Raw genomic sequence first — 21,430 nt, 5'->3', positions numbered from 1 at the left:
GTCATTCAGGGCCTTGGGGGGATTACATTGATTAGCATCCCTCCCATGGCATATCAATGTAGAAGGACAGTTTATAAAACATACATTTTTCAATTCTGCTTTTAAACCCTTCTGAGTCATTTTCTCTCCCATGTAGTATATAAGATGCATTCTCAATGATTATTTTTTATTGATCAGTCAGAAACCTTGACAATTGATAGAACTGATTATTTTGAGAGTTATTTTTCTCTGACCCTTCCTGTCATTGGTGAAATGGCCAAAGGAGAGAGAAGATCAATAATATCCATAGTTTATCTATAAAAGGTTAATCTGTGGCCCAGATAACCTCTGACAAGGGTTACGTGTGTGCGCGCGGGTGGGTGTGGTTTTTTTTCCCCCTTCTGCTAGAATAATAAATTTCAATTCTTCATTTGGGGAGTGGTTTTGTATTCAGAGGTCAGTTTGTTCATTCATAACTCAGCAGAACTTAATGTACATATCTGTGTGCTAGGTGCTGTTGCAAGTGCTAGGACACAGAGACCGGGGAAATTCAGTCTGCCGTGAACCTATTCTTTTGAAAAGTTTAAAAAGATGCTGCCTAACAGTGAAAATATCTGTTTAGGAATCTCTGCTTTAGCAGGTGACTGACTTCTTTGAAACTTCGGAGTTTGGGGTGGAAAAGAAACTAGTAAATCATCCCTCGAGTTTTTTGACAAAAAATATATTTAAGGTGTACACCTTGATGTTTTGATAAATACACACATTGTGAAATAGTCATTACAATCAAGCTAATCTATCACCTTACATAGTAAACAGATTTTTTTTTCCATGGTAAAAACACTTAAGATCTCCTTTTTTGGCAAATTTCAAGTATGCAATACAGTATTGTTAACTGTGGTCATAATGCTGCACAGTAGCTCTCCAGGACTTACTCAACTTGTATAACTGAAACTTTGACCAACATCTCCCCATATCCCCATGCACCAGTCTCTGGGAATCACGAATGTATTCTCTGCTTCTGTGAGTTCAACCGTTTTACTGTGAGTTGAACTGTGAGTTCAACTAGGCTGGTCTGCATGTGGAATCATGCAGAATTTTCCTTCTGTGCCTGGCTTATTTTACTTAGCATAACATTTTCCACATTCGTCCATGTTGCTGCCAGTGATGGGATTTCCTTCTTTTGCAGGCTAAATATTTCATGTGCACATAATTTATCCCTTCAGCCACTGAAGGCCACTTAGTTTGTTGCCATATCTTGACTATTATGAATAATGCTGCAGTATACATGGGAGTGCAGATACCACTTTAACACAGTGATTTTAATTGCTTTGGATATATACCCAACAGTGGGATTGCTGGATTATGTGAAGTTATATTTCTTATTTTTTGAGGAACATCCATTTTCTTTTTCGTTGATGGCTGTAACACATTACATTTTCACCAGCAGGGTACCAAGGTTCCCTTTTTACCACATTCTTGCCAGACACTTGTTATCTTTTGTCTTTTTGATAAAAGCCATTTTAACAAGCATGAGGTGATATCTCCTTGTGGTTTCGATTTGCATCTCCCTGATGATGAATGATGTTGAGCACCTTTTCATGTGTTTGTTTGCCTTGTGTATGTCTTCTTTTGAGAAATGTCTTCAGGTTATTTGCCTATATTTTAATTTGCTTGGTTGGGTTTTCTTGCAGTTGAGTTGTAGGAGTTCCTTGCATAGTCTGGGAATTAACTGCTTATTAAATATGTGGTTTGCAGGTATTCCATAGGTTGCCTTTTCACTCTATTGATTGTTACCTTTGCTGTGCAGAAGCTCTTTAGTTTGATACAATCTCAGTTGCCCGTTTTTGCTTTTGTTGCCTGTGCTTTTAGTATCATACCCAAACATCATTGCCCAGACTAGTGTCAAAAAGCTTTTGCACTGGTTTTTTTCCTAGTAATTGCGCTGTTTCAGGTCTTATATTGAAGTCTAAGCAATTTTGAATTCATTTTTATAGATAGTGTGAGATAAAGATTTAATTTCATTCTTACACATATGGAAATCAAGTTTTCCAAATATTATTTATTGATGACGTTGTTCTTCTCCATTGTGTATTCTTGTCAGCCTCGTTGGGAATCAGTTCTTTTCTGGCTTCTCTATTGTGTTCCATTGGTCTATATGTCTGTTTTTATGCGAAAATCACCTATACATTTTAATTTAGGTCTAGGAAATCTCTAAGGTTCTACTTCTGCCCAAATTGTAGATATTATTTGTAATTTTCCATGTTTGTTTAATATTTTGAGATAAAGTATATACAACATAAAGCTTACCATTTATGGTTAAAGTTTTTTAACCATTTTTAAGTGTATAATTCACTGGCATTAAGTATATCTGCAATATTGTGCAACCATCACCGCTATTCATTTCCGGAACTTATTCATCATTCTAAACAGAAATTCTGTAGCCATTAAACAATAACTCTCCATTCTCCCCACTCCTCAACCCCTGGTAAACCTCTCTTCTACTTTGTGTCTCTGTGAATTTGCCTATTCTAGGTACCTCATGTAAGTGGAACCATATAGTGTCTGTCCTTTTGTGTGTGGCTCACTAACTTGGCATGTTTTCAAGGTTTGTTCATGTTGTAGTATGTTTCAGAATCTCATTCCTTTTTATTTTTTTGGAGACAGGATCTTGCTCTGTCACTCAGGCTGGAGGAGTGCAGTGGTGTGATCATGGCTCACTGCAGTCTCAAACTCCTGGGCTCAAGCGATCCTTCTTCCTCAGCGTCCTGAGTAGCTGGGACTACAGGTGTGTGCCACGACACCTGGCTACTCTTTTTATATTTGGTAGAGATGGGATCTCACTGTATTAACTAGGCTGGTCTTGAACTCCTGGACTAAAGCGACCTTCCCAAGTAGCTTGGGATTACAGACACACCCCACCACACCCAGCTAATTAAAAAAAATTTTTTTTTTGCAGAGACAAAGGTCTTACTATGTTGCTCAGGCTGGTCTCCAACTCCTGACCTCAACCTCCCAAAGTGCTGGGATTATAGGCATGGGTCACCATGCCTGGCCTATGTCACTCCTTTTTATGAATATATATATACACACATTACTTTTTAAAGGCTGAATAGTCCATTGAATATATATATAAATCATTTTGCTTCTTCATCTGTTGATGGACATTTGGGTTTTTTCACCTTTCGCCCATTGTAAAGCTACTATGAACATTGGTATACAAGTATTTTGAGTCTTAGCTTTTTAATACTTTGAGGAATGTACCTACAAGTAGACTTGCTAGAATTTACTTTTTACTTTGAAATAATTTTACTGGTACAGAAAATTTGCAAAAATAATACAGAGTTCATGTAGCTGCTTCTTATGGCAGCTTCTACAAAACTACAGTACAGTGGTCAAAACCAAGAAATTAACATTGGTACCATAGTATTATCTAAACTACAGACTTTATTTGGACTTCACCAGTTTTTCCAGCGAGATGCTTTTTCTGTTCCTGAATCTGATTCAGGACCCACATTGCATTTAATACTCATGTCTCCTTAGTCTCCTCTGATCTGTGCCAATTCAGTCTTTCACTATCACCCATGACCTTACCACTTTTAAGGAGCACAGGTCAGCTTTTTGTACACTGTTTCTCAATTTGGATTTGACCGATGTTTTCCCATCAGTCAAATTTGAAGCTAGGCATTTTTGGCAAGAATATCCCAGAAGTGATGTATCCTTCTCAGAACATCACGTTAGGGGGCATATGATGTCAATATGCTGTACTGATTGATCCCAGGTTTCTCCACTATGAAGTTACTCTTTTACTCTTTTCTCTGTAGTAGGGGTAATACTTGGGGGCTATGTTAGAATATCCTGTTTATCTTCAAACTTTTGTATCATATAGCAGTGGATTTGTATAGTATCACATACTATACAAATAAGTACAGTATTATATCATATAGGAGTGGATCATGTCTGCAACAGTTATTACTGCGGTATTCTGATGGTGATTTTCTGATTCCCTCATGATTTTTTAAATGCATGAAAAGCAAAGAAGCCCATCTCTTTTCTTACTGCAGTTTCTGTATACAAGCCTTTGGGAAATGAATCAAAAGTAGCTGAGATTAAGTTGGCAACTGACACGTTTTTGTTAAAACTGACTCTAAAGGTTTTAATGACACTGTGGCCACTGGGTATTTTTTTCCCGGAAAAAAAAAAAAAAATTAGGACACTCTTAAACACAATCTGAACATTGCCCAGTGAATGATGTAATGTTACATGGATCAGATCAGCCAGTGTGAAGTTATCAAGAAAAGCATTTCATTGTTTTCTGTCAGTTGCCATCATTTTGTAATTTACTTTTTGCTGAGGTCATGTGAGGTTTTCATTCTTTATGTTGTAAGAAGAGAATAAGCACTGGGGCTGTCACACGGGCATTTGGTTCCTCCTGTCCCTTCATCCCTTCAGATGATTCCACCAGCCCTTAAATGTGACTCTATTAGAGAAACCGTGGGATCCTTTCAATAGTTGCTCAGCAAGTGACCTCACACAGATGACTCCATCAGTCCTAGGCTCCCCCAGGAGGGCAGGATGCAGAGGGAAGTTGACAGGTGTTTAATGCATCCCCGCAGGGTGGTACCAGTTGCTGCATTGGGAGAATTCATCCATGTACATTTCCTGTTTTCCAGGAGCTCCAAATCTGATATGAAATAGTTATAGGACAAAAGCATAATCAGTGGAAGTGCATGAAGAAATAGCTAAGTGAATTCAGGAGGGGAGTGAACTTGGAGTTGTGCTGGGTGGAGGATGTGCAGGGTTAGCTGCGAAGGGGATAGTGGAGGGGCTGTGCTTTAAAGGAAAAGGAGGAGAGCGGGTCTCAAGCCTGAGAAGCATGAATACTGACAAGCTGGGGATACCCCAAGAAGGTCAGTTTGCTTTATGCAAGAGGGCAGGTTCCATCTGATATCTAGCTCCCTCCAGCAACATCAGACAGCATTGAGAGGGACCAGTGAGCTTGATCTCATGGCCAGGTGGGTCACCCTGTCCTGCTCTGCCAGCTCACAAAAGCCCGTAAAATCCCCGTAACTAAAGAAGCTTTTAATGGGAAAAGAGCTGTCAACAGGTTCATTTCTAAGAATCAAAAATTCCTAGAAATTATCTTTTTTCCTTAGCAAATGGAAACATTGTAACCAGAGTATACATAATTACATAAAACTACCTTTTTGTGCCCATACAAATCTTTCATATTAAGCAATATTTGATCCACCTAAATTGATCATATCAACTGCATACATGTCTCTTTGCCTTCATTTGAAGAGAAGAAAAAGTCTGGATATCTAAATGTGGGTTTAGCTTGGTTTTTATTTTTGCACCAGACCATTTTTCAAACCATGATGTCTACACAGAGTGGGAAAAGTTCCACAATGCCTTAAGTAATGTGGCTGGTTCAGGTTACATTTTAATATAAATTGGATTTTTATCTTTACATTGGGAAACAGTAGGTTCTTGATCATTATTCTGACATTTTGTAAGCCATTAGAAATACTCTGGCTTCCGGGTTTTTTTTTGTGTGTGTGTGTGTGTGTGTGTGTGTGTGTGTGTGTGTCTTTTTCCATAAAGAGAACTCATGTTCTCCTTGGAGATTTAATAGCCATTCTGGAGTAATGTCTCATATTTAATAAGATTTTCATTACTTTTATAAACTATACTCCAGTAAATTTACTGATTCATATACAATGAAGTATCTTAGCTCAGATGGTTCTCAATAAATTAACAAGAAGGAACGTAACATTCAGAGGGGAACTAATTAATCACAAAATGCCTCACCCATAAAGTTAAGTAACCTTCAGTAAATGTAAATGAATAAAAGGATAATAGCTCAGCATTTCGTATTGTCCAAGTGCTTGAAGCAACCTTGTAAATAAGCAGAGACCTTAAAAGGCAGGAGAGGAGGGAGATTGCTGACATGTAAATTACTAAATAGTGACATTAATGACAACTTTAACTTACCCTCATTCCGTCAGAAAAACTAATTAGTTCTCCAGGCCATAAAATGAAAATGATGTGACATTTTGCTCATCTTCAGAAAATACAGGCATAAATTCAGTCCTGAATTTAGGTTGGCAAGTTTTAAGAACTGGATTAAAAAGCTGGTGTTTACATTGGGCTTTCGTCTTAAGAACCCAAAGACATCCTTTAAAATTGTCACCTTCCTTTTTATCCAAAGCTAAGAAGTTGTTGAAGGACCTGGATTTGAAGTTGGCTCTTCTCCTTTCCAGCTGTGTGGTCTTGGGGGAAATGTAATCGCCTCTCAGTCTCAGAATCGTCATTGATACATAAATAAACCTGAGAAATAACATTTGTGAAGGTGATTAGCAGGACTCCTGGCCCAGCCTAGGGCTTCCTTGATAAGTGTTGAATCCAAAACATGTGCAGAGGAAAAAAAAATGGAAGTTTCCTGAGCTCCATGGGCCTGCAGAGAGTCTGTGGCTTTCATCACTGACCATAGAGCTGAGCCGAGGAAGAGGGCACCTGTCAGGAGGGCTGGAAACTGAAGAGGCTGATGACAGGCTGCTGCTGGGTAGAGGCCCAGATAACCTGTAGCCAGCAGAGGCTCACTGCTGGGCCAGGGACTTGTCGGGCTTCCTGCCTTGAATAGTACACGCATGCTCTTGTGTGGTAGGATACAAAGAACAGTGGCTAAGGGAAAGGTGGAGGGGTGCCAGTTATTTCCTCCAGCCCTCTGAGTATCCTGGAGTCTGAGGAAAAGAGGAGGGCCAGCTTGACCTCCAAAGCAAAGGCGTCAGCATTGCCAGACCCAGTATTTCCTATTATAAATATGAGATGAAATTTGTAAATTATATAACCTTGCCTATGTGTGTAATTTCAAAAGAGAATAATTCTCTAACTCAAATGTAAAGGAGAAATAAAAGGAAAATAATTCCTAATAAAGCAATACATATTTCAGCATTATGGAGTCAAGAACTATACTGTTCCATACCCAAGAGCTATACCAGGCACTATGATGCCTTGTTCCTCCTCACAGTGAGTGTTTTCATTTAAAAGGAGTGAAACATTCCGCTGAATATGGTCAGCCTTTTTACTTACAATTGACATTGTGAAGGAGGAGCGAAGCCTGAGTGTGTTTACATATACCCACATATAAACAGAACTGCCAGTAATGTGATAGCTCCGAATATAGACTAATGTGGGTAGGTTTTACTGAAGACTCTGACATCCTCAGTGGCATTGACTTTGCTGCTTTGATCTTTCTGAAATGGTGACAGCTCTTTGGTGACGTTTCAGATAAAACACAGCAGAGACATTGCTTCATTTACACGATTATGTGATTATGTCTGTGGGTAATTCACTGTATGTTTGAACTGTCAAAAAGTTAGATTCTGGCTGGGCATGGTGGTTCATGCCTATAATCCTAGCAGTTGGGGGTGCTGAGACCGGCGGATCACTTGAGGCCAGGAGTTCAAGACCAGCCTGGCCAACATGGTGAAACCCCATCTCTACTAAAAATACAAAAACTTAGCCGGGTGTGGTGGTTCACACCTGTAGTTCCAGCTACTCAGGAGGCTGAAGCAGGAGAATCGCTTGAACCCAGGAGGCAGAGGTTGCAGTGAGCCGAGATCGCACTACTGCATTCTAGCCGGGGTACAGAGCAAGACTCTGTTTCAAGAAAAATAAAAAGCTAGATTCTGTAAGCCCATGTGAAAGCCCTGCAGGGCATTTGAAAGTTTCATGGGCAGTGGACAGTTCTTCCTGTGCAGGATTGTCCTGGCACATTGTGGAGCAGCTTCTATCCCTAGTTCCCACCCACAGACTAAGGTAACACTCTCCAGTTATTATGGTAGCTGAAAATGCTCTCACATGTGTCTAAAATGCTCCCTTTACAACATGACCTTAAAGGGATATGAGGATAGAGATGGAAACAAAATCAGGGGATAAATTTAGCTGTATTAAAGAATGGACTCAATTAAGCACAGTGGCTTGTGCCTGTAATCCCGGCAATTTGGGAGGCTGACACAGGAGAATTATTTGAGGCCAGGAGTTTCAGACTCACCTGGCAACATACAGAGACCCTGTGTATACAAAAAAAAAAAAAAATTGTTTTTAATTAGCCAGGCATGATGTGCGCATCCGTAGTCCTGACTACTCAGAGTGCTGAGGCAAGATGATCTCTTGAGCCCAGGAGTTTGAGGCTTCAGTGAACTATGACTGGGCAACAGAGCAAGACCCTTTGTGGGGGGAGGAAAAAAAGAAGAATGGACACTTCATGAATTAAAGAATTGTCACGGTTCACACTTGGTTTCTTTGACCACACATTGTTTTTCAAATAAAACCTCCTTTAGGACAAAAACTGACATTCCTTTTTTTCCTGAATATTATGCTAATGATTATTCCTGAAACCATTCTAGAAATTCTATGTATTTCTGATGGTATCATTTTTTTCTGTCACCTTTTCTATGCACCATGACTTAGCCTCCTGGGACTTTACAGCCTTGATTTTTCTTGTAATTGTCTATGCTGACCTGTCTGTCTTAGCCAGGATAATAGATACTGGTTTGATCTATTAATAGGTGATTTTCAGGGCTGGGTTCTGGGGTAGAAGAAATTGTTCATCATTTCTTGGTGTGATGTTGGGGGTTAAAGCCACCTGTAGCAGCTTCCTTGTCACCTGGTTGTGACATTATCTTATTTCCAAGTGGGATTCAAGATACAGAACCATCACTGTTTTATTGTTATCTGCTTATGGATGGTTTTGATCATCAAAGGGAAGGATACAATGTCTTGTTACCTACACAACTATAACTCAGTACCGTAAAAAGCGTAGCACGCCGTCTAGCACAGAAAGTTATTTTAAAAATCACTTGTGAGACTGAGGTGTTTGCTTCTTTTCCAGCTGACATCCCAGCATCCTTACGCTGAAGTTTTCATCGGGCGGCCACATGTGTGGACTGTTGACCTCAACAATCAGGAGGAAGTAGAGGATGCAGTGAAAGCAATTTTAAATCAGAAGGTTGGTTTCTTTTATTCCACTTTCCCTCATTTCTAATGTGACCTGAAATGTGTATAAAGCATCATAGGTCCTTGGTTTTAATGAACAGATCTTTACCACATCAGCTTAACCCTAGAATTAGAAAATAACCAAGCTATAGGATTTGGCCTGGGGATTTCATGAATGTTCTGTGAATTGGAAACAGAGCTGGTATCCTGATGTGTGCCTGGATCCCAGGCACAGGAGCAGGATCTGGAGTCATACTTGGTTCAGTGATCTGATTATGTTGCTCTCACAAAGATCTGAAAAGATAGTCCTGCTTCCTCTACAAAAGAGAGAGAAGTGCAAGGAAATACTGGGGAATGTTTTTATAGAACATCTGTTTTGCTTTGTTTTTTCTACCTAAACATGTAGTAGAATTTTGTAAAAGTAACTACATTTCTGGCCTCTTCTGATCAATTCAGCAGACATTTGTCAGGTGCCTGCCATACACAGAGTGCTCTCTGAGTCACCTGGGGTTGTGGAGGGGCGGGGTGTTTACTTCCACAAACACAGAGGAGGGCTGGCTTCCCACCTATCAGAAGTTTACCATCCAGTAAAGAAGAGTTCAGTTATCCTTTCTCCCAATCTGAATCCGCCATGGACTCTCACAGCTGCACTCTGCTGCTATACTTTGATGGGAGCACTTTTTACACTTGGTTATGATGCTTTAAGAGAAGCCAGTGTAGGCATGTGGGAGGGCTAGCTGGACTTACAGTGTGGGTTCAGTTCTAGCTCTACCACTTACTAGCAGCTTCCTTTCATGTGTAACGTAGGGCCAACATTACCATTTGATTGGTTACTTGTGAGGAGTAAATGAGATAATGTATATAAAGTGCTTAAGTTCAATGTCTACTATATAGTGTTTAGTCAGTATTAAGTATTATGATTTTTGTCAATAGTCTAAATTTCTACTACACCATTAGCAACATGAAGTCAGGATATACATCTGTCTTATTTCTGTATTACCAGTGCCCACACAGGGATTTACCCAATGGATAGATGGGAGAGAGGAATAGATGTCTGCAAGTAAGCATAATACAAGGCTGAATATGTTCAGTGCCAAAGCAACATGCAAACACTCCAGGAGTGGAAGTTGGGGAAGCCTTTCTGGAGAATGCAGCCTTTTAGTTAAGTCTTACAGGATGAGGAGTAATTTGCAAAGTAAAACTGAGAAGTGGACGCAGAAGGGCATGGGTTCAAAGCGCAGTGTGACTGAAAGGGAAAAGGCTGAAAAGGCATATGTCCTGGGAGGGATAGTCAGTGTGCCCATGTGGAGGCCATCTTACCCCTCTGGGAAACAGAACAGGATAATCAGTTTGTGGCCCACGGAACTGCTGATTTCAGTTAATTCAGAACATCTCCAGAGGAGGGAGGGCACTCTGATGCATTATCTGTGCTCTGCCTGCTTCAAGGTGGTCTGTTTGGTGTCAGCTTCCCATTGATGATACATACATTCCCAATCCCAGTCTCAGCAGTTTGGGTAGAAGTCCCCGACCTCAGGAGACCAAGCTGATGAAAGAAGCACCAAATAGAGTGTGGTTCCTATAGGCTGCCTCAAAATATCTGCCACACACCTAAAGCTTCACCACCGGAGTCATTCCTATGGAAGGGCGAAGGTTCTTCTTTCTTGATTCTCCCAGTCCCTTAGCATATAAGCTTCCTGAGGCTGCCGTAACACAGTAGTGCAAGCAACTGAGTGGCTTAAAACAGCAGAAATTTATTCTCTCTGTTCTGGAGGCAAGAAGTCTGAAGTCAAAAATGTCAGCAGGGTCACGTCCCGCCCACAAAGTCTCCAGCTGGATATCCTCCCTTGCCTCTTTCAACTTCTAGTAGGCCTAGGTATTTCTTGTCTTGCAGCATCAAAAGTTTGATCTCTGCCTCCATTATCCTATGGCTTCTCCCTGTGTGTGTCTCTGTCTTTTCCTTTTATACAAGATTAGGGCCCACCCTCATTCAGTGTGACCTCATCTAACTTGGTTACATCTGCAAAGACCCTATTTCCAAATAAGATCACATTCATGGGTGCTGGGGATTAGAACAGCATATCTTTTAAAGGGGCACAATTCAATCCACAACACTTAGTTAATGCTTGTACTCTTGAGGGTCATTTAAAAGCTGAGGTAGAAGCAGAAAAGAAAAACACACTAAGATACATTATAATCAAACTGCTGAAAAGCAAAGATAAGGAAGAAAACCTTGAAAGCAGCCAGAGAAAAATATATTACATTTAGAGGAATAATGGTATTAACACAGCCAACTTCTCATCAGAAATAATGGAGACCGTAAAAGGGTCCTCAGGAACCAGAATATGTGTGGGCCTTTCAAAAGGCCATGGTAAATGTTCAGGTTTTTTTTTTTTTTTTTTTTTTTGGGTTTGTTTCTTTTTTTGTGGGTGTGGTTGGTTTTTTTGTTGTTTGTTTGTTTAAGTGTTCAGGATTTTTTTATAAGTGTGATGGGAAGTTTTGAACAGGGTGATGAGATGACCTAGTGTACATTGGAAATCGTGAAGAGAAATTACAGATTCTGCTTACTCAAAATCCTATGGTTAGTAAGCAGAGGAGCCATGAGTCAAACCCTGGCCTCCTGGTACTTTCTAAGACCATTTCGTATTGAATGATGCCAAGCCACATCTGTCAGGTCAGACCATAGAGGGCTTCTCATGGAGGCTCATCTTTGAAAGCAGTTGCCTGTAGAAGTTGTCCCTGACTTGGAAAGGTGAGTCGGTACTAGTGGAGACAGGAAATCACACAAGAAGGGAGGTCAAGAAGAGAAAATGGAGGGGAAGATAAGGGAATGTTTCCAAGGTCAGCAGAAACTTCACAGTGCAATCTGCAGGCATCCTTCCTGTGGCCCTCGCCATATGATTAACAGTCCTTTTTGTTTTGTTTGTTTTTTTTTTTTTAACAAAGCAGGATGCCCAAGAATACTTCCTTGCTTCTCCACAGCTGGCCTAGCTTGGGTTTCTCAATGACTGGATGTGATTTAGCATTCTCCTTCATTCTGTCCCCCAAAGAGGCCTTCACTTGTTCCTAAACAACTTTTATGCAGAAAACTGCCCACTCTTCCAGCCCCCAATTCACATAACAGGTCTCACTTCAGAGGCTTGCTAGGACTCTGAAGAGCTTTCCAATGCAGAAGCCCCTGCCTGCCCTCCCCCACAGGGTCCAGCAATATAGACCTACCTTCTGACTCACCGACTTCCTTCCGTCCGTCCGTCCCCCCGCCCCTCCACCCCTCCACCCCTCCATCCCTCCATCTCTCCATCTCTCTCTCTATCCCTCCATCCCTCCATCCCTCTCCATCCATCCCTCCATCTCTCCATCCCTCTATCTCTCTATCCCTCCACCCCTCCATCCCTCCATCCCTCCATCTCTCTCTCTATCCCTCCATCCCTCCATCTCTCCATCCCTCTATCTCTCCATCCCTCCATCTCCATCCCTCCATCCCTCCGTCCCATCCCTCCACCCCTCCATCCCTCCCATCCATCTCCATCCCTCTCTATCTCTCCATCCCTCCATCCCTCCCTCCACCCCTCCACCCCTCCATCTCCATCCCTCCATCTCTCCATCCCTCTATCTCTCCATCCCTCCACCCCTCCATCCCTCCATCTCTCCATCCCTCTGTCTCTCTCTCTATCCCTCCAGCCCTCCAGCCCTCCATCTCTCTCTCTATCCCTCCACCCCTCCATCCCTCCATCCATCCATCTCTCCATCCCTCTATCTCTCCATCCCTCCATCCCTCCACCCCGCCAAGCCCTCCACCCCACCCTCCACCCCTCCACCCCTCCATCCCCATCCTCCATCCCTCTCCATCCCTCCACCCCTCCATCCCTCCACCCCTCCATCCCTCCATCCCTCCATCTCTCCATCCCTCCACCCCTCCATCCCTCCATCCCTCCATCCCTCCATCCTCCATCCCTCCATCCCTCCACCCCTCCACCCCTCCATCCCTCCATCCCTCCATCCCCTCCCCTCCATCCCTCCATCCCTCCATCTCTCCATCCCTCCATCCCTCCATCCCTCCATCCCCTCCACCCCTCCATCCCTCTATCTCCCATCCCTCCATCTCTCCCCTCCCCCTCCATCCCTCCATCCCTCCACCCCTCCATCCCTCCATCCCTCCATCTCTCCATCCCATCCCCCTCCATCCCTCCATCCCTCATCTCTCCATCCCTCCATCCCCCCCTCCCCTCCATCCCTCCATCCCTCCATCCCTCCATCCCCATCCCTCCATCTCTCCATCCCTCCATCCCCCCACCCCTCCACCCCTCCATCCCTCCATCCCCATCCCTCCACCCAGACCCCTCCATCCCTCCATCCCTCCATCCCTCCATCCCCCCACCCCTCCACCCCTCCATCCCTCCCTCCACCCCCCACCCCCCCCTCCATCCCTCCCCACCCCTCCATCCCTCCCCCCTCCATCCCTCCACCCCTCCATCCCTCCATCCCTCCACCCCTCCCATCCCTCCCCCCTCCATCCCTCCACCCCTCCACCCTCCATCCCTCCATCCCCTCCACCCCTATCTCTCCATCCCTCCATCCCTCCACCCCTCCACCCCTCCCCCTCCATCCCTCCATCCCTCCCCATCCCTCTATCCTCCATCCCTCCATCCCTCCATCCATCTCCATCCCTCCATCCCTCCATCCCTCCCTCCACCCCCATCCCTCCATCCCTCCACCCCTCCATCCCCCATCCCTCCATCCCTCCATCCAGCACCCCTCCACCCCTCCATCCCTCCATCCCTCCATCCCTCCACCCCTCCATCCCTCCATCCCTCCATCCCTCCATCTCCACCCCTCCACCCCTCCAACCTCCACCCCTCCATCCACCCCTCCACCCCTCCACCCCTCCACCATCCCTCCATCCCTCTATCTCCATCCCTCCATCCCTCCATCCCTCCATCCCATCCCTCCACCCCTCCATCCCCCTCCATCCCTCCCCTCCCTCCCCTCCACCCCCATCCCTCCATCCCCACCCTCCACCCTCCACCTCCCTCCCCCCCCCATCCCTCCATCCCCTCCCCCTCCACCCCTCCATCCCTCCCATCCCCTCCACCACCCCTCCACCCTCCATCCCTCCCCCTCCACCCCATCCCTCCCCCCCTCCATCCCTCCACCCCCCACCCCTCCACCCCTCCATCCCTCCATCCCCCCTCTATCTCCCCCCCCCATCCATCCCTCCCCCCTCCCTCCACCCCTCCATCCCTCCATCCCTCCACCCCTCCCCTCCCCCCTCCATCCCTCCATCCCTCTATCCCCATCCCTCCATCCCCCTCCATCCCCCTCCATCCCTCCCCTCCATCCCTCCATCCCTCCATCCCCTCCATCCCCATCCCTCCATCCCTCCACCCCTCCATCCCTCCATCCCTCCATCCCTCCATCCCTCCTCCCTCCATCCCTCCACCCCTCCACCCCTCCACCCCTCCCCCTCCATCCCTCCACCCTCCACCCTCCATCCCTCCATCCCTCCATCCCTCCATCCCTCCCCTCCATCCCTCCATCCCTCCATCCCTCCACCCCTCCACCCTCCCCTCCATCCCTCCATCCCCCCTCCATCCCCCTCCACCCCTCCACCCCTCCATCCCTCCATCCCTCCATCCTCCATCCCTCCATATCCCTCCATCCCTCCATCCCTCCATCCCTCCATCCCTCCCTCATCCCTCCATCCCTCCATCCACCCCTCCACCCCCCTCCACCCCCCTCCACCCCCATCCCTCCATCCCTCCATCCCCTCTCCACCCCTCCATCCCCCCCCCCCTCCAGATCCACCCCTCCATCCATCCCTCCATCCCTCTATCTCTCCATCCCTCCATCCCTCCACCCCTCCACCCCTCCATCCCTCCATCCCTCCATCCCTCCATCCCTCCATCCCTCCACCCCTCCCCTCCACCCCTCCACCCCTCCACCCCTCCACCCCTCCCACCCCTCCACCCCCCCTCCATCCACCCCCGCCACCCCCCTCCATCCCCTCCACCCCTCCACCCCTCCATCCCTCCATCCTCCATCCCTCCCCCCATCCCTCCACCCCCCCCCCCACCCCTCCACCCCCACCATCCATCCCATCCCTCCATCCCTCCATCCCTCCACCCCTCCACCCCTCCACCCCTCCACCCCTCCACCCCTCCACCCCTCCACCCTCCATCCCCTCCATCCATCCTCCATCCCTCCATCCTCCCCCTCCCCCCCACCCCTCCATCCCTCCATCCCTCCACCCCTCCACCCCTCCACCCCTCCACCCCTCCACCCCTCCACCCCATCCCCTACTCCATCCCCCACCCCTCCATCCCTCCATCCCCATCCCTCCCCCCCCTCCACCCCTCCACCCCTCCATCCCCCTCCACCCCATCCCTCCATCCATCCCTCCATCCCTCCATCCCTCCATCCCTCCACCTCCACCCCTCCCACCCCCCACCCCTCCACCCCCTCCATCCCTCCACCCCTCCACCCCTCCATCCCTCCACCCCCTCCATCCACCCCTCCATCCCCCCCCCTCCATCCCTCCATCCCTCCCCCTCCATCCCTCCACCCTCTCCATCCTCCATCCCTCCACCCCTCCATCCCCCTCCACCCCTCCATCCCTCCACCCCTCCATCCCTCCACCCCCCCTCCACCCCTCCACCCCTCCACCCCTCCATCCCTCCATCCCTCCATCCTCCATCCCTCCATCCCTCCATCCCTCCATCCCTCCATCCCCATCCCTCCATCCCCTCCACCCCTCCATCCCCCCTCCATCCCTCCACCCCTCCACCCTCCATCCCTCCATCCCTCCCCATCCCTCCATCCCTCCCCCATCCCCTCCATCCCTCCACCCCACCACCCCTCCACCTCCATCCCTCCATCCCTCCATCCTCCCCCCTCCACCCCTCCATCCATCCACCCATCCCCACCCCTCCATCCCTCCACCCCCCATCCCTCCATCCCTCCATCCCTCCACCCCTCCATCCCTCCATCCCCCATCCCTCCATCCCTCCATCCACCCCCCCTCCACCCCCCCCCTCCATCCCTCCATCCCTCCATCCCTCCACCCCTCCATCCCTCCACCCTCCATCCCTCCACCCCTCCATCCCCATCCCTCCACCCCCCACCCCTCCACCCCTCCATCCCTCCATCCATCCCTCCATCCTTCCTCCATCCCTCCATCCCTCCATCCCCCACCCCTCCCATCCCCTCCACCCCTCCATCCATCCCCATCCCTCCATCCCTCCATCCCTCCACCCCTCCACCCCTCCACCCCTCCACCCCTCCATCCCTCCACCCCTCCACCCCCTCCACCCACCCCCACCCCATCCCTCCATCCCTCTATCCCTCCATCCCTCCATCCTCCATCCACCCCTCCATCCCCTCCATCCCCTCCACCCCCTCCACCCTCCCTCCATCCCCCTCCATCCCCCATCCCCCCCCACCCCCACCCCCATCCCCCATCCACCCCCCCCTCCACCCCCCACCCTCCACCCCTCCACCCCTCCATCCCTCCACCCCCCTCCATCCCCACCCCTCCACCCCTCCATCCCTCCCCTCCATCCCTCCACCCCCCCTCCACCCCTCCCATCCCTCCACCCCTCCACCCCCTCCACCCCTCCACCCCTCCACCCCTCCACCCCTCCACCCCTCCACCCCTCCACCCCCCTCCACCCCTCCACCTCCATCCCTCCATCTCCCTCCACCCCTCCATCCCTCCACCCTCCATCCCTCCATCCCTCCATCCCTCCACCCTCCATCCCTCCATCCCCCCTCCCCCTCCACCCTCCCCCTCCACCCACCCCTCCACCCCTCCACCCCTCCACCCCTCCACCCCCTCCACCCCCTCCACCCCTCATCCCTCCCCCTCTCCACCCCTCCATCCCCATCCCTCCACTCCCCCCCACCCCTCCACCCCTCCCCCTCCACCCCCATCCATCCTCCATCCCTCCACCCCTCCACCCCTCCACCCCTCCACCCCCCATCCACCCCCTCCACCCCATCCACCCCTCCACCCCTCCACCCCTCCACCCCTCCACCCCTCCACCCCTCCACCCCTCCACCCCTCCATCCCTCCATCCCCTCCACCCCTCCATCCCTCCACCCTCTCCACCCTCTCCCATCCCTCCATCCCTCCATCCCACCACCCCTCCACCCCTCCATCCCTCCACCCCTCCACCCCTCCACCCCCCATCCCTCCACCCCCCCTCCACCCCTCCCCACCCCTCCATCCCTCCACCCCCTCCATCCTCCATCCCTCCACCCCTCCACCCCTCCACCCCTCCATCCCTCCATCCCTCCATCCCCCACCCCTCCATCCCTCCATCCCTCCATCCCTCCACCCTCCACCCCTCCACCCCTCCACCCCCATCCCTCCACCCCTCCACCCCTCCATCCCTCCATCCCTCCACCCCTCCACCCCTCCACCCCTCCACCCCTCCACCCCATCCCTCCATCCCCCACCCCTCCATCCACCCTCCATCCCTCCATCCCTCCATCCCTCTATCCCTCCATCCCTCCATCCCCCTCCATCCCCTCCATCCCTCCATCCCTCCATCCCTCCACCCCTCCACTCCACCCCTCCACCCCCCTCCACCCCTCCACCCCTCCACCCTCCATCCCACCCCTCCATCCCTCCACCCCTCCACCCCTCCACCCCTCCATCCCTCCATCCCCTCCACCCCTCCACCCCTCCACCCTCTCCACCCCTCCACCCCTCCACCCTCCATCCCTCCATCCCTCCACCCTCCACCCCTCCACCCCTCCATCCCTCCATCTCTCCACCCCTCCACCCCTCCACCCCTCCATCCCTCCATCCCACCCTCCACCCTCCACCCCTCCATCCCTCCATCCCTCCCCTCCACCCCTCCACCCCTCCACCCCTCCACCCTCCACCCCATCCCTCCACCCCTCCACCCCTCCACCCCCCACCACCCCCTCCACCCCTCATCCCCCATCCACCCCTCCACCCTCCACCCCTCCATCCCTCCATCCCTCCATCTCTCCATCCCTCCATCCCTCCATCTCTCCATCCCTCCATCCCTCCATCCCTCCATCCATCCCTCCATCCCTCCATCCCTCCATCCCTCCATCCCTCCATCTCTCCATCCCTCCATCCCTCCATCCCTCCATCCCTCCATCCCTCCATCCCTCCATCCCTCCATCTCCATCCATCCCTCCATCATCCCTCCATCCCTCCATCCCTCCCTCCATCTCTCCATCCCTCCATCCCTCCATCGCTCCATCCCTCCATCCCCCCTCCATCCCCCATCCACCACCCATCCCCCTCCACCCCTCCACCCTCCACCCCTCCATCCCCTCCATCCCTCCATCCCTCCATCCCTCCATCCCTCCATCCCTCCATCCCTCCATCCCTCCATCCCTCCATCCATCCCTCCATCCCTCCATCTCTCCATCCCTCTATCTCTCTATCCCTCCATCCCTCCATCTCTCCCTCCCTTTTGCTTTTCTTGTATAGGAAAATTGTTTGCTTCATATCCTTTAAAACAGTGAACGGCCCCAAAGCAATGAATGAGTCAACATACCTTTGGTTAAAGTGGGCTGGGTTGGTAGGAGAACAGAGGAAGAGCCATTTTTCTGTGTTTTTGGCTTTGAACACTTTGAATTAACTTTCTTTCATTTTCTAATGGATTCCCTTTGGAAATGTTGTTGGAATGGCACTTGGGTACTCGGCATGCTTCCTAACATAACTAAATCTGTTCATCTCATGAAAGATGACCATAGATGTTTATTTCACTATACAAATCCTGCTTTAACACTGATAAATGAACCCAGATATGCCATGTTCTTTGTTTTAGATCGTTCCTTCTATGAATCTTTGAGAGGAAACTTATCTCTAGGCCAGCAATAGAAAGCTTCTGGAGTCACCCTTGGGTTGACTAAACATCTTTTAAAAGAAAAGAAAAAAATTTGCATTTTGTGTGAAGGGCTGTGTCTGGGTTAGAGAAGGAACAGTAAGTTCAAAAGCTTGAGTTGACAAGGAACAAACTGAGAACTTGAAAGTCAATTCTTCTGAGTATTTTGAGATCTTCAGAGATGAGCTGTTTAGGAATAGAGTGACCTCTTTTTTCTTGTAGAATAGTCTGCATGATATTACAGTATTTACGGCTCAGCCTCTTTTAGCTCTATTCAGACAGCTGTAGGCCACTGTGGCCCACATTTGTGCATTCGTTCAGCATTTGAAGACAATTAAAATTTCTGAAAATCACTGTTGAAGATTTCGATGTAATGTGTGATTTGGCACACAAGAAAGGGGGAGACAATGCCCTGAGACCAACTCCTTGGCTGCCACTAAGGAATGTTATTTCTGTTCATTGTCCCATTTTCAGCAAGCTTCAACTATAGATGTTTTGCCTAGTTCTCCACCCTGTAGATTCCAGCAAAGACTTTAGAGGTAGCTAGTGAAGGTGCGCCCCCTGCCCCACCACCCCAGTCTACGCTATTGCTGAGAGGAGCTGTTGAGCTCCCTGAAGCAATAATAGACTATATTGCTGGTGATTTTCTCCCAAATGAAATTTCCATTTTAAGTTGGTAATACTCCTGAAAACACAGGCCTCATAGTGTTGGCAGACACTGTGCAGCAGAGATCAAACCCACATTTCTTCCCCTTCTCTAAGGTGTCACAATATTGATAAGACTGCCTCCTCTACCCTAATGAAGCATCCTCTAGAGTTTCCTACTCCCCTCAAATTAAATTGAGGCTCTTTAGTATAGAAATCTCAAGGCTTTTCTGGAAATTCAGTGAATTTTCCACCTCGTCTCACCAGTTACCATAATACTGAGCTGCAGTTACCTGCTGTCCTTTCATGTTAGAGACCACACTACTTGTTCCCCAAGGATGTCTTCAGCATCTTGGCCCTCCCCAGTTTGGGCTTACTAGACTCACAGCCTGCCTTAAAAGCCCAGCATGAGTAGAAGTCTGCTTTGACCCTCTAGCCTCCCAGGACCCCCTAGCTGAACTCCTTGCGACACTTTATCACTTTATTTTTGCACCCTGAGCTCTTTGGGTACAGGCTAACCTCACCTACAAATACAGACCAATGCTTTTGTCACTGTCATAGATCCTTCACCTGCTCATTGTTGCCTTAGAGCAGTGACCATGCATTCATTCAACAGATGTTTGCTAATTTCCTACATGTGCCACACTGTGCTCACCACTAGAATGTAAAGATGACCCAACAGCATGGACTCTGCCCTGTGGAACTTACCTGCTAGCAAGTGGTAACTTCCATCTTTTGTTGAATGCCCACTAGGTGCTAGTCACTAAACTAAGCACCCTTTTTCTCCCAGATAATCTTTGCAGCTTAAAAGAGGTGAGTTTTTCATATCATCCTTTTACATATGAGGAACCTGAGACTTAGAGATGGCAAGTCGTTTGCTCAGAGTCCCACACCTAGTAAGGATCAGCGTGAGATCACGACTTGCAAGTCCACAGTCAACCCTCATGAGGCCGCCTCCTGGTGTTAGCACCCATATACTGAGTGAGTCAGAGGACTAGGGAGATGCTACATGTTCTCTATCCTTCTCCTTCATGGCATCATGTTCTGTTTCCACAGATTGAGCCATACATGCCATATGAATTTACATGTGAGGGGATGCTACAGAGAATCAATGCTTTCATTGAAAAACAGGTAAGGCTTATCAGAAGTCAGTCTGTCTTTGCTGTGTACTGCTTCCTGTGACCCCATAGGGCTCTCAAGAACACTTAAGAGCTCACTGTGTTTCTGTGGCTATTTTCCTGCTTTGGGAGACTCTAGGAGCTGGATAATAGTAGCACTGTCATGGTCACCCAAGAGAACCAGTATTCCCTTGGAGTAGGTATGTTCTTGATGACATGTAAGGTGAAATGGAAACTTACAAGAGAGATGGGATGATTACTGTGAAGATGCCCCTGACCCTCAGGGTCTGTGCCCTGAGTGGGTTCTGAGACCCGTTAGGAAGACTTGGGACGGGAGGGGTCAGACAGCTTTCTGGTCCTGCCCCATCTTCATTTGTCACCTTAAGAAAGGCAAGAATTGAAACCAGCTGTTTCTAAGCATTATTTTAATAAAACATGTTCAGCAGTTCTAAATGTAAGGACTTTTTAGAGGAAAGCAGGACCCTTTGTCAAATGAAACCTTATAAGTATATAAAACAGATAAAAAGCAGGACAAAGCCAAGGAGGGTGCCAAGAGTCCCACTTTCCCCAACAAAGTTGGGAAACTGCAGCATGTGCTCCTTGAAGTAAAGACCAGGAGCCTGTTGCTGTCATTTTATAGCATTTTAATTCCTTGGACTTCAAAAGCAACACAGAGCTAGAAATAGACAGACTCAGAACCCCTGTGAGTAGGAGAATATGAACTCTTTGACTAGATTCCAGAAATAAGGTGCTCTTCTTAAAAGGATAAAGCATTTTTAAGGCAATCAAGGGATCTTTACACAATAGGGGATGAGGATGGTGCAA

General features: G+C 48.6%; 2 protein-coding genes across 3 annotated transcripts in view; both read left to right on the top strand.

The window, feature by feature from the left end:
• Positions 1-21,430, top strand: part of RAB3GAP1 (RAB3 GTPase activating protein catalytic subunit 1) — a 1,043,110-nt gene that overhangs the window by 276,605 nt on the left and 745,075 nt on the right. The gene's annotated exons all lie outside the window — the stretch shown is intronic.
• MGAT5 (alpha-1,6-mannosylglycoprotein 6-beta-N-acetylglucosaminyltransferase) overlaps positions 1-21,430 on the top strand; it is a 338,870-nt gene that overhangs the window by 291,709 nt on the left and 25,731 nt on the right. For both annotated transcript variants that reach the window (XM_050750979.1, XM_050750980.1), the window contains exons 14-15: positions 8,873-8,989; positions 20,544-20,618. In XM_050750979.1, the coding sequence (XP_050606936.1) occupies positions 8,873-8,989; positions 20,544-20,618 (192 nt within the window). The remainder of the gene's footprint in view (positions 1-8,872; positions 8,990-20,543; positions 20,619-21,430) is intronic.

The sequence above is a fragment of the Macaca thibetana genome, chromosome 12 (assembly GCF_024542745.1).
Source record: "Macaca thibetana thibetana isolate TM-01 chromosome 12, ASM2454274v1, whole genome shotgun sequence".
Lineage (NCBI taxonomy): Eukaryota > Metazoa > Chordata > Mammalia > Primates > Cercopithecidae > Macaca > Macaca thibetana.
This window is presented reverse-complemented; position numbering and strand designations above follow the sequence as displayed.